Below are 12,731 nucleotides of genomic sequence, written 5' to 3'. Positions count from 1 at the left end.
TTGTCTACACTGAAGCACTATATATAGCAGCACTGCTGCAGCGGTACAGATGTGGTGCTGCAATATTTCTAGTGAAGACATAGTTTTAGTAGAAAGCCTGCCCCTCCATGCCTGTAAGGCTGCCCTTGGGAAAGCATAAATTATGTTGTAAGTTCCTGTAAGAACTGACAGTTTTAAGTAGTCTTATATGAAATACAACATCTCAACTGCAGAGACTTGTATAGTGTTTCTAATATACTTGTATTAAATCCTCAACAGATGTGAAGTTAGAAGCAAGAAACAATTAATTATTATTTACAACTGTAAACTACTAGTAAAGAGATAGTCTAATGAAAAAAATAGAAAACTTGAAGTCAACACTTACTTGCATATTAACTGTTCTATTTTAGTATTTCAGGCAGCTCTTAAGAGGAGCTGAATCCCCAACACGCAATTCAAAGTTTAGCAGGTAGGTGTGTTAATACATTTTTATGTTTAACATGTTAATACCTTTTAATACATTTTTGTAGTTGAAAGTTTTAAAAATGTTTGTTTATATGATTGAATTTTCTGCCAATTACAGTACTGTTCAATGTTAACTTATTTAGATTTCTAAACTTATTTTTAAATTTGTAGATTACTTCTGCTACTCTGAAACAAGTAATACATGAGGCAGTACTTAAAGTGTTTTTATTGCTTTTTTATTTTAAAAAATGGTATGAGATTCAGAATTACAATCCTTTATTTTTGAAACGTCAGAGTGAAAAGCCCGCTCAAACTAAGGATGTGTCCAATAACATTAAGATAACATGGCAATAGTGAGTTATACAGAACACATTGGAGAAAGCAAAATAGAAAGAGTTGACTCTGAAGTGTTTGATTTCCATGTTGATCACTTTTTCCAGTAACTGTAGAAAACAGCCACGTGAGATGTTTCGTTTTACAAATCAGCTCAATAGGATCCTGTGAAAACTGTAGCAATTTCTCCCGCTAATATTTAATAGTTATAACAAACACATTTAAGCTCTGAATCTGATTACTTTAATATACTGTTGATCTTGGAGTTTGGGAAGAAAACATGAAAATCTTTTCAATTCTGGATTTTTTTAAGTGCATTACTTTTGCTTCCAGTATGGCTGAGCTTTAAAAAAACAAAAACCATACAGTATACCCAGATTCCCAAACCTCTGGATGTACCTGCTTTATCCTGTGTGGCAGAGGTATACAGAAAAGTACATCAAAAGCCAGCATGTCTATTTTTTATACATCAGAAACGCAACAAAATACAGTACCGATTTGCGAAGTGGAGGCCAAAAATGGTGGCCAATATCATTGTCAAGTTGTGTTGTGTACTATTTATACTTCAGTGTTAGGTTCCATTCGGCTGAACATAATTCAGGTGTCACAAGTAACATGACCAATGTTACCTCTAATCTTTGACAGGCTGTATGCGCAAAAAATTTCTCCTGTGCAAATGTTTGTGCTTCTGTGCAAATTTTTGTGTGCACGGTGTTTTGCTGTCTGCACGGGGTTTAGGATCTGTGTGCGTGCGCACAGCTTAGAAGGAACAGTGAACATGGCTAAAGAACAGTCTGAGACATTGTAGAATGAATTGGTGGTTTTTAAAACACTGTTAGAAGTGTAGGAAGTTTGATCTCAGTCTTTTTCTTTCCCCCTTCCTATACTCTATCCAGTATGTGGGGGCTCCCGCGTATCAGAACCAATAACTTCTCTTTAAGAACGTTGTTTATTACTGGTTTTATCATGAATTTGTTTTAGTTCAACTACAAGTTATTGTGCTTGATTTCAGGAATTACTGGGAAAATGTTACAGCCCACATTATGCAAAAGATCAGACTTGATAATTAAATGGTCTCTTCAGTCCTTAAAATCTGTGTGAATCAACATAAAAAAGCCCTTTGCATCTTTAAAGTTCTTTACAAACTGTTTTATTCATTTATAAAGTGTCTACAAATGTTTCCCAGAAAACATTTTTTCTTTAAAGCCTCAATCAAGCAGGGTAAATTCCTGTATGAATCAAACCTGATTTACAGCCTAAGGTTCTGAATTTTCAAGCATTTATGCACATGGTTAACTTTAGGAATGAGGGTAGTCCCTTTTAAACTGGAATTACTTAAATGCTTAATGTCTACAACATGCTTAAGTGTTTTCAGGAGGTTTAAAAATTAAATGCAACTATCCCAGCCAAATGCATGTGTATTGATCTCTGGTAAATTTTGGATATTTACATGCTATTTTGAGAATATTTGTCTGGAAATTGGTAGAGACCTTTATAAATACAACAGCAGTCATGCTAATTGCAATGAAAGTTCTAGGCTGTTTAGTGTTGCTTGAATTAAATCTGTCTCTGTCTTTGGGACTCTCTCCTTCTGGGCTTGTGGGGTAATTTCTTGTACCTGTTGTTGCAGAGGTAGCCTGAGTTTGGATGACTTTCGGTAAGTCAAGATAATATGCCATAATTGTTGCCTGTTAGTGTTAAATTGCATCTATCATAACTGCATCGTACTGTCTTTATAACAGACATTGACTGTTTCATTTTTAAATACATGCAAACTCTTTTGGGGCTAAATTCATTTGAAACAGCAAACTAACTGCATGTTCATTCTCTAACTTTTTAGCAAACAGTGTTGTTGGTCTTTGTGTGTATGAGAAATAGTCATTAAACAAATATTAAAATATACAAAATCTTCCTGGCCTTTAACTATTTTGTTCTCTCATATTAACTTAGCATATTAGTTGTATGTTTCAAAGTTTTATTGCTGATAGGGTGCTGGTTATTTTGTAGACTTTATTCAAAGTTTTTTCCTTGTTCCTTGTCACACGCTTCCAGAGCCTATCACTTTAAAAAAAAAAAAGGGGGGGGGGCAGGGCCTTCCATTGCATTAGAAATTGTGCCTTCCATTGCATTAGAATATCAGGCAGCTTCTTCCTTCACTTTACCTTGCACCCAACAGGGAGTCATTGAGAGCACAGGAGAGACAGGCTCTGTGCTCTTAGTCATGACGCCCAGCTCCCCTTGGGCCTGTAGCAGCTCTGGGCTAGGTCATGCTCAAGGGCTGATTGAATCTTCAGAGATTCTAGCTATGAAACTCTAGCAAGTCTCTGCTGAGTAGGTACAATCCATGATTGGTGAAGACTTACAATTGGGCCAAATTTTCTCAGGGATAGCAAAAGTCACATTCCTGACACAAACCTCATGGCAAACATCAAGTTCTTGTTCCAAAGCATGGGGTGGTAGAGTTTCTCAATTATTTTAACATTGGCAAAACAATGCATTTTCCTCTAGCCTTGTTCTTGGAAATGGCAGAACAGTTTTGGCTGATTTCTTCCTCAAAATTCAGCCTGAGGCAGATGCCTATCTGAAAAAACTCAGTACAAATGGTTAAACTTTGGCAAAATTATAAGCACCTGAAAACAGGGTCTTATAATAGGAACTGCAAGACACGTAATAATAGGGGGCACTACCAGCACCATCTATAAAAATAAGTATGTGTTTGGGCCTGTCTTTGGATAGCAGATGACAGTGAATTAGACTTTGGAGAGCGAAGTGGGCTTGGGAGAACAAAGAACTGATTATAACAATTGAATTTTAAAATTGCATATACAGAAAAAATTGAATAGAGTTATAAGCAGGTAAGATTGAAAACAAACATTCAAGTCCCCTTTTAATGAAAAAGTCCTGAGAGTCAACTGGTGATGTCACTGCAGCTCTTAAGGCGATAAAGATATTTCACCTGCTCTGCCCCACTGTTCTGCTTTCTTGACGGATTTTTACAGAACCTTTGTAACTATTACTAAAAATTTTCATATAATTAGAAAATAAACATTGAATCCTTTTTAGTTTTTTTTAAAATGTTTTACTCCTTTGAATGCCAAATGAGCTATCCACTTTTTTCACAATTTTTACTTTCACAGTTCACCTTGCAGATTTGTAACAAGATTTATGAAAACTTCAGATAACTATATTAATTAGGAATATGTCCCCTCCTGCCCCAATAGGGTTTGTTCAGACTATTAATTTGTACATTTCTAGTACAAGAAATAAAAGATTTCTTTTTCAGGTCTGATGTAAGGGCAGTATATATGGCATGCATGCATTGATGTGCTGTAACATGTGGCTATAATGAAGAATGCAGACTTCATGCATAATGCCTCTGCCACTTTTACTTGCACTTGCGGCTTTTGGATACTCTTTATCTTAAATAATTCTAGCTCTGAACAAGACTTAAATTTGCATCAAGCCTTCATCTCTAGGGCAAATTGCCTTCTTGAGCTAGGAGTCTTCATCTGCTTCTGTTTTCCTTCATGTTTTGTAAGTTCTGACCCTCCTGTCTGGCTTTCTGCCTACTCTCCCTGCCGCTTTGAAGTAAGTCACAGTCCCTCTTGCATCACATGCATCTGTATAAATGTCTTGATGTTTATAAAGAAAATAAAGTGTGTTTAAAATGTGCAGTACTGGACAAATATGGATGAACGCTTTGATGCCAGAAACTGTTGTGTTACAATCACTCGCTGAAAAGGTCATTGTCATTCCTTGCAATCTTTTACTAAAACACATTGTCTTAGGGAAGTTAGTGTTATGAAAATAGATTGTTAGTGTGTTTCATTCCAAAGTAATGCTGTAATAAGAACATCAGTGTTAGTTTATAGCTGAAACTTTAGTCCATGTCCTGGAAATGCTCTTTTTTAATCATTTTCTTCCTCCCTAGCAGATGGATTTTACTGATAAATTTTAAATTGTTCTGTAATATGCAATATAGACAGTGAATCTATAATACTAAAAAGTGTAAACCTACACATCAGTTCCATACTTCATACAATTGTATAATCCTTAGGGCCACACAGAAAAGAGGAGAATCATTTGCAATCAGCAGATTAGGCAGCAAAATTAGAGGAGTATTCAAGAGCAACACAATGGAAGGAGCTGTGCTACCTAACTATGGTTTAACTGAAGGAGAGGATGATTTTGTGAGTAGAAATTTTACATTTTTCCTAAATCACAGGGCTATTGGTTTTCCAGAATCTTTAAATACTTTCAGCTTCTGTCCCTTCTTTTCCTTTCCTTTGCTCATGGTATATTATAGGCTATTCCACCGTGCCATCCTAGGGGTCACAGCATTTTTCCAGCTTCCTTTTTCTCTTAGTACTACTACTTACTTACTACTACTACTTATTTACTCAGGGAGCACAAGATTTGGGCATCTCCCCAGTTAGAGTAATTCCAAGAGTTAATTGCTGGGATAAAGAGAAGTATTAGAAAGTAATGTTCTCTTTACAAAAGTAATCTTTGTCAACTAGTGTCATGACCAACTGTTACTTTTCAGTCTAGTAAATATTTGCAGTAAAGTCCTGGGGTGTTTCACACCTCAGTCCTTTCTGCGTCATAGGGCTACCATGATTCAGGGCCAAATCTTTAGTAGTTTTTTGAATAATATCTCACAATACCGCTTTTATACTAATGGCTAAAAATATTTTTCTGGTTGCATAATTGGTACATAAACAATAATAAGGGTGTTGAGGTTTTTTCTCTCATATCCAAGTTTACTATTCCTATAGGAGTTTATCTTCTGTTCAGCAATTGAAGAGGCAGGACCAGACCTGCCTACCATGAGGGAAGGGACTTGGCTACCCATTAAAGAAAACAATCCAGTTCAGTTTGCTTCGTGGTAGCCGCAGACAGGTTGAACAATTTAGGAAGACATGATTGACTTCTAAAAACTGTATTTGTCTTGGGTAAAGATGTTTTTTTTCCAAATGTATCAACTGGCCGTACTTAATAGTAGAGCTGTGCAAATATATATGTATATTTTTGGGTTGTTGGCCATTCTGAAAAATAAAAAATGGGTCAAACCAAAACCGATTTTTTATTTTTATTTTTATTTTTTTTTGCATATTGAAAAAGTCAGAAAAGTGCCATTTTGTATGCTCCAAAATATTTTGTTTGGGGCATTTTTAACTGTTTAAATAAAAAGTAAAGGAAATAAAGAGCTAGATTCATAAAACAGAAGGAAGAGGGGATGGTCTTCTAAAGCAGGCATTTGAATCCAGGTCTTCCACATCCCAGATGAGTGCCTTAACCTCCAAGCTCTTAGTTATTCTTAGGTGATTCTCTCTGTCTCCCCTGTTGAAACTGTTCCAATTTGAGAGTGATTCCATAGCTCAGTGGTTAGGGCACTCACCTGGGAAGGGGGACAGCCATGTTTCAGTCTCTCTGCTCCAGAACAAGGATTCAAACTTGGGTAGCTCACGATCCAGATGATTGCCCTAACTACTGGGAAATTGGGCATAAGGGGGCACCTAAATCCCCCTGTGAATCTAGCCCCAAAGTATCAAAATTTCTGAAAATTCTTATTTGTTTTGTCCAAAATAGTTACCTGAAATTGACACGAATTCACAATGTCAACCTATATGTGCATTTTTCAGCCAAAAAAAATTCAACTGAAAAATGTCTTCCTAAATTGTTCAACCTGTCTGCGGCTACCACAAAGCAAACTGAACTGGATTGTTTTCTTTAATGGGTAGCCAAGTCCCTTCCTTCATTGTAGACAGGTCTGGTTCTGCCTCTTCAATTGCTGAACAGAAGATAAACTCCTATAGGAATAGTAAACTTGGATATGAGAGAAAAAACCTCAACACCCTTATTAGTTCTACCTAATAGTCTCCCCTAAAATTCTTCTTTTCTCATTTTTGCTGTGTTATTCAGGGTTAGGATTTTATATGCACAAATTGACATTTTAAAGCTGTTTCTGCCTTCTCCCCCCCCCCCCCCCCCCAGTGCATATACCACACTGTATCTAAATGTTGTTTTTTGCTCACACATTTTAATTTCTATGCCAAATTCCAGACAACTGAGATATGATTCTGTCTAGCCATGTTTGGGGGAAATAAGTAGCTTTTGAAGTTAATCAGTGGAGTGGTAACAAGATGTAACCTTTGGTGTAAGGCCTTTAATGTTTTAGAATCTTTAAAATATTTATTTTTATTTTGTTTTTGCTGGAAATGGACTACCAAACTTGATGGTGCCATATACCATATTGTACTTGAAATGCCTCATCCTTCCCCAAGAGCTAGGAAGAAACTTTAACGTGCTATGAGTCAGCTGGTGATATAGTAGATTGACACCTGAGAAACTGTTAACAATTTTGTTTTTAACTTCAAACAAACCTACAGGTCTAGGGATTTTTATACAGAAGATCTAAAAATAGCAACTACACAAACATGCCCCCTTCCAGAATTTTGTTTTAATATGTTGTCTTTGGTCCTGATCACATGTACTTCTTATGCAAAAATTGATCTTCTATATGTTCTGCAAAATTAAAAATTAGATCAGGGAGGTCTTGATGCTTAAATCTTTCACTGCAGATTGAAGAAGGCATTATGGTAATGGAAGATGATTCGCCTGTGGAGACTCTTAGCACTCCCAATACACCTCGCAACCTTGCTGCCTGGAAAATTTGCATTCCATATGTGGACTTCTTTGATGATCCCTCCCTTGAAAGGAAAGAGAGAAAAGAGAGAATTCCTGTGTTTTGTATTGACGTGGAGAGAAACGATAGAAGGGCAGGTAGGACTTTTTGTGACTAAATAAAACTATGTTAAAATGTAGCTCAAACTGTCTATTCTACTATGTTTTATTTATCTGGTTGTTCTGATGTGCTACACACACGCACATTTTAGCATCAAAATAATGATTTACTAATGAATTTTAAGACTTTGGTAATGTGGGCATGAAGGAAAAATGGTCACTTACTATCTGGAACTTGTGACAAATTACTTCTAAAAGGAGTCCAGTCTATTCAGAATTCAAACCAAGGCTTAGGAATTCCTCCTTCTCTACAAAAATGTTAATATTGTGATTCATATTGGTAAACGTTGAATGTGTTTGAAATATATTGCTGGTACATTAAATGGAAAACTCTACTTATTTTTTCTTGAATAGTACTTCATTTTAAGTGATTTGTTGGTGCCCAGGTATCTTTCAGATGCGCACCATTACAAGTAGACAAATAGATATTTACTATTAAACATTCCAGAGCAGGAACATGGCTTTTTCTTATACACTTTAAAGTAGATTTCTTATGCAAATCAAATTTTTTGGTAACTCGGAAATAAACTTAAACTATTTGCAACCAAGGATTTCAGCATCTGTTTAGAAAAATGTCGATATTTGGAGAGAAAAAAAATCTAACTTCCCTTTTACAGAAGTAAAAATGGGCATTAATGGGGCTGCTTTCTGCTATCTGAATACTGTAGCACTTGACAAACAGCTGGTGGAGATGACTGGAAGAGCCCTGTACTGAGAGAAGATAATGAGAAGCAGATTTTCCTTCATAGTAGCATTCCTGTCTATCAGCCATACCTTGGGCTGCTCATGTGATTTAACACTACTTTAGTTATTTAAATAGCTAAGTGTGGCTAGAATAGTGTTATAATATTGGCAGTACTGATTACTTACACATTTGAGGGCTTTTCCTCAGCACTCTGTGGTATATTTGCTGTTCTTAACTCTTTTCTCCCAGGTGGGTGTAAGAACCTATATTACTTCCAATATGTGTATTTTTCAGTTGGACATGAACCTGAACGCTGGTCTGTCTATAGAAGATACCTTGAATTTTATGTGCTTGAGTCAAAGTTAACAGAATTTCATGGTATGTTTTCACTTCCTACTTCAGTGATTGCTTTTTAGAATTGACCAGAAATTTAAGATACTAAAACTTTTTTCTTTTTGGTTGTAAGAATAAATGAATCTGCTTGACTTTTTACTAATTTATAGGTACCTTTCCTGATGCTCAACTTCCATCAAAAAGGATCATTGGTCCAAAGAACTATGAATTCTTAAAGACAAAGAGGGAAGAGTTTCAGGAGTACCTTCAGGTACCAGACGATCTACTGTTGTTCCGTTTTTTAAGTAGACTGCATAATTGTGAAGCTTATAAAAGTTAACACATGTCAATTTTTCCTAAATGTAATAAAAATTATTTTGTGACCAAATACTATTTGTAAAATATTTGGCTGTCATTTTTAATCTACAGGTTTAAAATTGTTCTATTCTCAAACATTTAAATATTTAATTCTGTTTAAAAAAAAAAAAAAGGTATTTGGAAGAATGTATAATTTCTAGGATACCATAGCACTGCTCTAAAAATCTGTTGTTGTTACTATAGAGAAACAAATTTTTAAGAATGTTCTTTCATCTACTCTCTTTTATGTCCCCCAAAGAAACTTCTGCAACATCCAGAGCTGAGTAACAGCCAGCTTTTAGCTGACTTTCTGTCTCCCAATGGTGGAGAGACGCAATTTCTCGATAAAATGTTGCCTGATGTGAATCTTGGTAGGTAACATGGTTGCTCTTTATTCTGGTAAATAGCACTCTTGTAGAAAATAATACACCAAATTTAAGTGAGGGCCCATTAGTACTGAGAGACTGAACTTTCATAAGTTCTGGGTGTGTGAAATAGGATGTCTCTTCTGCTGTACAGCTGTTACAATCCAGTCATTTTTCCAAGAGTCAGATATTTTGACGCTTACATTCCTATCCATTCCCAGGAGGGAAAGTATTGTGAAGCTTTGGAAGATCTTGTCTGCATATGGATGCCTTCTGAATATCTAAGCCTAGTACTTCCAAAATCCATTGCTCATGGAGATCAGATCCTCTACGTCTTCAAGTAATTCAAGATGATGAATGGCATTAGCCCAGATTTGATTTTCAAGGATCAATCCGAGAAGGCAGCTGTTTGGGGGTTTTTTTAATGTTGATAGAGGCAATGTATTGATTTAACTCATCTTTGAATGTTAGCTGATCAACTCTATTTAAGTTCATTTGAGAACTGCCAGATTTAATGTCAATTTCATGTACTAATGTTAAGTCTGTGTATTGTATAACATGGTGTCCAAAATTCAACACAGTACCCTATGTAGTTAAACAAGATGGTAATTTGTGTTTCTGCTTATGACCTATTCAGCTGTAGGCCCGTTTTTTATGTTTTGGCAATTGTGAGCATCTCTTCCAGTAGAAGTGTTTTTTTTTCCTATTGGTATAATAAAATGTCCAGACAAATGTACTTGATGGGTGAATGTGTCAGGTGTTCTGAAGAGGCATGTCTTATCTGGTCCCAAACTAGGTGCCATGCCTCCCCAAACTTACATTTGCTTTACATTTAGTAAATAGAAATCCTCTCAACAATTCACAAGGTTTCTGGTCAGAGGTTAGTTTGTTGTGAGATAGATAGATAGATCTATCTAAGTAATTTTAAGACTGTTGTTGTGAGATGATATAGATCTATCTATCTAGATAATCTCACAACAGTCTTAAAATTACTAACCTCTGACCAGAAACTTTGTGAAATGTTGATATGATATATAATATCATCCCTAAATTTCCCTTTTATAATATTTAAAGATAAGAAAATCATAAATGAATTTGATATTTAATTTTACAATATTTTTAAAATATATATTTAAAATATATTTTTCATTTTTATTATCTTTAAACTGTTCAGTTGTGCTTCTGATATTCTTATTCAGGTTATTGTGGGTAGTTTTTAAGAATAGGTCTACAGTCTCCCCAACCCTGTAAATCCTTTCTAACATGAGTACTTTCTTGAAATTGCAACATTGTGCATTTCAATATATTGTGCAGACTGGATGACTCTTATTACTGGGGGAAAGGAGAGTAAATACTGTCTCAGAAGTCTGAGGTTTAGGACTTTCCTGTGTGATAAAGACTTGCAGAGGATAAGTGACTAGAACTGAAAAATTATTCTTATCCAGATCATTCAAACAGAAAAATTGTTGGAGCCTAAATTATTGAACAGTTTAGGTCTTTTTCGTATTGTCCCTGTTATCCCTGCACCCTCAGGATGCCTCGTGCTATTTTTTCTTACTGTCACATGCCACCCATCCACACTACTTGAAGATAAGGCTGTTCATCTCTCCATAGTCCGTTAGAAAACAACAGAAGAAAATCTATGGGACTTAGTTTTCACATTCATAAATCTTTCTTGTGTGTTCGTAATTTGAAATACTTTTTGCTGATGGGTATCACATATTTAGTTCCTTTTTAAAGTCCGATGCACCCAAAATTTCATAATTTTCTTGTATGTACTCAATATCTTTTCAAAGTACTGGTAATTTGTTTCTTTCAAATGTTTTTTTAAAAAGATTGTGCAATGATACTTAAAATGAAGCAATAGATATCGGTGTAAGCTAATCAGTTTCAGACTGAGATGATAAAATGAGACAGTGTGTAGGCTTTTTTTTTCACTTCTGTAAACATTTATCATGTAGCTTATTATAGATCGTGGCAGCTTATTCATTTTATTATTACAATAGCTCTTAAATGCCCCAGCAGATATTTGTCAGAAACATTATATATCCATGGTAAAAGACGGGCCTTGCTGTGGAGATCTTAAGTCTAAATAGAGAAAACAGATAAGTGGGGTAGGGGAGGAGAACAGAAGGATACTAACAGATATCCGATATGATATTCAGAAGGGCATGTGGTAATATATACTTTTTTGTTCTTAATTGTAGGGAAAATTATAAAATCTGTTCCAGGAAAGCTAATGAAAGAGGTGAGTATATACTGTGTCTCAGTAGCCTATGCTGTGACTATAGTTAGTATCTTTAACTGTCCACTGACAGGTTGCTACATGTTGCTCCAGCACAAATTTTAGTTTGGAAACTGTCACTTTTTTAACTATTTAACTTCATTATTGATCACTGTGTATTTAATTTCAGAAAGGTCAGCATTTGGAGCCATTCATCATGAATTTCATTAACTCCTGTGAATCTCCCAAGCCTAAACCAAGTAGACCAGAGCTTACAATTCTCAGTCCCACTTCTGAAAACAACAAGAAGGTGCAGTAAATGTACAGAGGGGGAAATACTGACCCTTACCTGAGAATGTGAAGAGTAAAGGGGAGAAGCTATAAAGATGACAGCTTGACTGCCTATGTTCATGTCTGTTCTTATGGTGGTGGGTGGAGGTTTTTCCTTTTTTCCAGCGTCCATTCATCTTGGTACTGCTGACCTCCATGTTTATCCCTGGATGTTTTGGAGTCTCTATAATTTATAGAAACATAGGGCTGGAAGGGACCTCAGAGGTCATCTAGTCCAGCTCCCTGCACTGAGGCAGGACCAAGTATACCTAGACCATCCCTGATGTGTTTGTCTAACCTGCTCTTAAAAACCTCCAGTGATGCAGATTCCACACCTCCCTGCGTCACCTATTCCAGCAATTAGCTATCCTTATAATTAGGGCTGTCGATTAATCACAGTTAACTCATGCAGTTAATGAAAAAAAATTAACTGCGATTAAAAAATTAATCATGATTAATTGCACTGTTAAACTATAGAATACCAATTGAAATTTAGTAAATATTTTTGGATGTTTTTCTACATTTTCAAATATATTGATTTCTATTACAACACCGAATACAAAGTGTACAGTGCTCTCTTTATATTATTTTTTATTATAAATATTTGCACTGTAAAAATGATAAACAAAAGAAATAGTATTTTTCAATTCACCTCATATAAGTACTGTACTGCAATCTATATCATGAAAGTGTAACTTACAAATGTAGATTTTTTTCTTTTTATTACATAACTGTTTTGTTTTTGAGTGCAATATAAAACTTTAGAGCCTACAAGTCAGCTCAGTCCTACTTCTTCTTCAGCCAATCGCTAAAACAAACAAGTTTGTTTACATTTATAGGAGATACTGCTGCC

The 12,731-nt window shown here is 35.4% G+C and overlaps 1 protein-coding gene across 9 annotated transcripts in view; it reads left to right on the top strand.

Annotated features, from left to right (window-relative positions):
• The window catches only part of SNX14 (sorting nexin 14), an 83,753-nt gene that overhangs the window by 48,108 nt on the left and 22,914 nt on the right, over nt 1-12,731 (top strand). For 6 of the 9 annotated variants that reach the window (XM_038393779.2, XM_038393774.2, XM_043510622.1 and 3 more), the window contains 8 exons: nt 390-448; nt 4,835-4,967; nt 7,362-7,563; nt 8,564-8,647; nt 8,773-8,873; nt 9,219-9,330; nt 11,532-11,572; nt 11,739-11,858. In XM_038393779.2, the coding sequence (XP_038249707.1) occupies nt 390-448; nt 4,835-4,967; nt 7,362-7,563; nt 8,564-8,647; nt 8,773-8,873; nt 9,219-9,330; nt 11,532-11,572; nt 11,739-11,858 (852 nt within the window). Of the gene's footprint in view, nt 1-389; nt 449-2,407; nt 2,435-4,834; nt 4,968-7,361; nt 7,564-8,563; nt 8,648-8,772; nt 8,874-9,218; nt 9,331-11,531; nt 11,573-11,738; nt 11,859-12,731 lie in introns of all 9 variants that reach the window. The other 3 variants (XM_038393775.2, XM_043510623.1, XM_038393778.2) reach the window with 1 other exon arrangement.

The sequence above is a fragment of the Dermochelys coriacea genome, chromosome 3 (assembly GCF_009764565.3).
Source record: "Dermochelys coriacea isolate rDerCor1 chromosome 3, rDerCor1.pri.v4, whole genome shotgun sequence".
NCBI classification, from domain to species: Eukaryota; Metazoa; Chordata; order Testudines; family Dermochelyidae; genus Dermochelys; species Dermochelys coriacea.
The sequence above is the reverse complement of the archived record's forward strand: the minus strand, read 5'-3'. Positions and strand labels throughout refer to the sequence as shown.